Source organism: Barbus barbus (genome assembly GCF_936440315.1).
Source record: "Barbus barbus genome assembly, chromosome: 1".
NCBI lineage: Eukaryota > Metazoa > Chordata > Actinopteri > Cypriniformes > Cyprinidae > Barbus > Barbus barbus.
In genome coordinates, this window is record NC_136729.1 from 17,835,084 (window position 1) to 17,839,353 (window position 4,270).

Consider the following 4,270-nt stretch of genomic DNA (forward strand, 5'->3'; position numbering starts at 1 on the left):
TTTAAGGGTGGGTTAAGGTGTAAGGGATGGGTCAACAGAGTAATTAGAAATGTAATTACAGAAATTAATTACAGATGTAATTACAAATAGGTATTTTTAAAAATATAAGTACAATGTAAAAACATGTATGTACACAATAAGTGCATTGTATCAAATGATTAATTTAAATGTAAGTACACAGTAGTTAAGGCCACCTAATATAAAGTGGGACCTTGCCACCTCCTGTGGACTATCATCGTGAATGAAACAGTTTTGTGAACAGAATCAACTGATTCATTGAAAAGATTCAACTCAAAGGATTGACTTGTTTACAAATTGGACATTGTTATGCACTAAGGAGAGCTAGGGCAGATATTAAGGTGTTCAATTCAAATATTTGTATCTGTATTGTATTGTGTATTTCAGAGACATCTCACACTGGGGCTTTCTTACTTTCCCAGGTTTTGTGGCAGAGCAGTTTCTGAACAGCACAGCGACTCAGCTAACATACCACGGCCTGTGTGAACTCACTTCAACTGTACAAGAGGGAGAAATGTGTGTTTTCTTCAGGAACAATCACTTCAGCACCATGACCAAATTTAAGGTGTGTTGACATTTAAATGTATTTGAGATGTTGGATGCCGAAAGATGGCTCTGTGCTGCTGTGAATAAGCGGTCCAATAAGCAAAGTAAATTTGGTTCAATTGTCTATAGAGGGATGCTGTATGTTGGTGCCCCCCAGTGGCACCTGCTATTGCTACTGAGAAGACTATGGAAATGGGGTACCTAGATCATGCTATTGCTAATTACCATGATTTTGCATATTGGAAAAGTAAAGGTCTAACAAAAACACATGCAAATAAACTGATATACAGTAAAATGTAGTTTCTGTTTTGTTTTTGGAATACTTGTTTGTTGAGTCATGTTATGCTATTGCAGTCATTTTAGTCTTCATCCCATATAACACCACCACAGATTATACCATCTGAAAATGCAATGTTTCAGAAACTGCTTAAAATATTTTGTAAACAAAAATATATCTTATTTTTAATCTTTAATAGTTTTTATTAATAATAACCCCTGAATTTTGATCACTCTTTCAGGGCTAAACTTTGGTGAATGTGAGAGCCAATAAGAATTTGTATGCTTTTGAATGTTGACTCTCTATGTAACCCTCAACTGTCTTATCAGAGAGGCTGTAAAGCCTCTGTCTGTTATCTGGAAGTGGAGCTGTTCTGTAACAGCAGGACACACTTCAGAAACTCTTCCATGATCCTCATGTACACACTTCAGAACATGACACCACTGCGGCTCGGTCTGGGAGTGTTGAAAGCTTGATGCACGAAAGCGGAGGTTTCTGCATGTTTTTATAAATGCTCTCTCTGTGTTCCTCAGGCCCAGCTGTACCTGCTGGTAACGGATCAGGGGTTTCTCACTGAGGAGAAGGTGGTTTGGGAAAGTCTGCATAATGTCGACGGAGATGGAAACTTCTGTGACTCAGAGTTCCGTCTGAGGCCGCCCTCTGACCCGGAAACTGTGTACCGTGGTCAGCAAGACCAGATCGATCAGGTCAGGACTAGTAACTTCCCAGGAGTGCTCAGTGTCTTGCAGTCATAAACACTGAATATGGTAGTTGTTTCTCAGGGTGACGTTTGCATGGCTCATCTATGATTAAAGCTCATGCAGTTGGATGGAGTCGTGACTAATTTCATTTATATGCACTACCTATTTAATACTTTAATAATTTAATATTCAGCAAGAACACATTAAATTGTTTAAAAGGGACAGTAAAGACTTTTACATTATAACAACAAATTTCTGTTTCAAATAAATGCTATTCTTTTCTACATATCAAAGTATCCTGAAAAAAAATCGTCATGTCTTCTACAAAATTTAAGCAGCACAACTTAAAAAAAAAAAAATGAACGAGATGTTTCTTGAGCACCAAATCTGAAAGCTCTGGAGTAATGGCTGCAGAAAACTCCGCTTTGCCATCACAGGAATAAATTACATTGTAAAATAAATTCAAATAGAAAATTATTTTAAACTGCATTAGTATTTCGCAATATTGCTGTGTTCACTGTATTTCTTATCAAATTCTTGCATTTTTTTTATCAAATAAATGCAGAATTTAAAAGAAACTGTCACTCATAGTTTGTTCGAAACAGAGTTCAGCTGTTTACAGGAGTTTAAAATGCAATTGCTTAAAATGACATGGTTTACAAATCAATGATCTGGGCCTTTCTTAAGAAAAGCATAAAGTCCAGCCCTCCAGATAAAATCACTTTTAAAAATTACTATTTAAAGATCCAAACCTCAAAGCCTTTAATTGTTCCTATGCTTGTGGATAACAGGAACTTATTTAATCATTTAAGTTCCTGATACTTTTAATCACTCAATCTTTATGTAATATACTCTGTCACAATGACCCTCAGGTAACGCCGAGCTCTGGAGGCTGATATTACAGGGAGCCGTGAATGTTGACATCCAGTTGAGTTGCAGCCAGTCTCTGTGAAAGTGCAGTCTATCTATATTGTGCTATTGTGCTTCGCACTGCTGTCCTGTAGACCTAATTCTGCTCCATTTGCTGCTGGAAAATCTCCTCAATTATTGATGTTAAAAGCTCCCCAACCCTTCTTCCAGCTCTGTGTAACCCTCCCCCTGTGCCTTTGGGATGCTTAAATGCCTGATGACCGGATAAAAGTCTCTCACGTGACACAGATCCTTTGTGTCTCTGTCTCTCTTCTGCTCTTGTATTGGGTGTTTAATGAAGTGTCTGTATGAGTGAAGGGCTTGGAGATCACTGTACTCTAAAATTCAGTCTTTGCTCTAAAACAGTCGTTGTAGTGGTGTGTCGTGGGGTCATTTAGCAAACTAAATGGTCAATTCATGGCCAAACAGAGGATATGCATGATGTACTGTGATCTTTTTTCAGAAAGTGTTATGAAAGCTCCTTACTACTGTAAGGATATAATGCTCTACAGAAATAAATAGTTCACCCACAATGGAAAATTGTCATCTACTCACATTATGTTCTAAAGCTGTATGATTTATATTTTATGGAACTCAAAAGGAGTTAGCAGAGCGTTTAGGCTGCACTTTCTCATTTAATATAGGAGGGAAGGCAACTAGTCTGATTAATATAATAGATCAAATATAGAATACAATTTTTTTTTTTTTTTTTTTTTTTTTAAGAAATTAATACTTATTCAGCAAGGATACATTAAATTGATTAAAGGTGACTGTAAGTATAGCAATTTATATGATACATCAAGCTTCTAAAGGTAACAAAAAAGTAGTGTATATATTATAGCCTTTTACCTTAACTCTGCTAAATAACTTTTAAAGGGGAAACTGAGTAGATGTTGACAATTTTAATGTTCCCTCTTTGTATGTGTAGGACTACCTGATGGCGCTGTCCCTACAGCAGGAACAGCAGGCCTCAGACCTGGGTTGGGAACAGATCCCAGAAGGTATCAGTGACCTAGAGCTGGCCAAGAAGCTGCAAGAGGAGGAGGACCGCAGAGCGTCACAGTACTATCAAGAACAGGAACAGGCACAGGCAGCGGCTGCGGCTGCGCAGGCACAGGTGAGTTAATTGCACACAACAATAAACAAACACGTCACATTTAGCTCAAATGCCAACATTTTCTTCAAAATATCAGCATAAATTACACTTTGATCAATCTAACATAACATCACATAAATGTCATGGTGCTCCAGACTTGATGGGGGCTGCTAAAAGGCGTTAGTTTTTTTAAGAGGACAAATAAGACCTGGCAAACCGTGAATGTTTAAATTTGCAATGAAACAACAGATCTCTTCGGGCGCCATCTTCTGTCGAGACACGGGAATTCTTTCAGTGTGTGTGACTCTCACAGTGCATTATGGGTATTGTCGAGTGCACAGGTTGTACACTCACTCGTTTTTGTGGTGCATTGTGGGATTGATTGAGTGCACTCGAGAACGTCCGCTATTGTTTCGGACACCACTGCAAATGGCTGTCTCCTCAAATAGTGCCCTATTTAAGGGTATAGGGGGAAGTTTCGGATGCAGCCTAAATGATTGAAAACGTTTGGCATACATCGCCAGACAAAATTGGTTATTTCAATGGAAGACCAAATTGACATTTTGATTGAAAAGAGCTTTTTTTTTATGAAGCATAAGCATGGGTGAATCGGTTACAGTAAGATTAATATAACAAGCATTTAGAAAAAAAGAGGATGAATTTTCATTTCATGCCCGATTTAATGAGTAAAAATAAGAGGTTAATTTGTTCCCCTCCTGTCAG

The 4,270-nt window shown here is 37.8% G+C and overlaps 1 protein-coding gene across 3 annotated transcripts in view; it reads left to right on the top strand.

The window, feature by feature from the left end:
• LOC306873125 (ubiquitin carboxyl-terminal hydrolase MINDY-2-like) overlaps positions 1–4,270 on the top strand; it is a 41,413-nt gene that overhangs the window by 32,503 nt on the left and 4,640 nt on the right. For all 3 annotated transcript variants that reach the window (XM_079422178.1, XM_079422176.1, XM_079422177.1), the window contains exons 6-8: positions 441–583; positions 1,375–1,548; positions 3,380–3,568. In XM_079422178.1, coding sequence (XP_079278304.1) covers positions 441–583; positions 1,375–1,548; positions 3,380–3,568 — 506 coding nt within the window. The remainder of the gene's footprint in view (positions 1–440; positions 584–1,374; positions 1,549–3,379; positions 3,569–4,270) is intronic.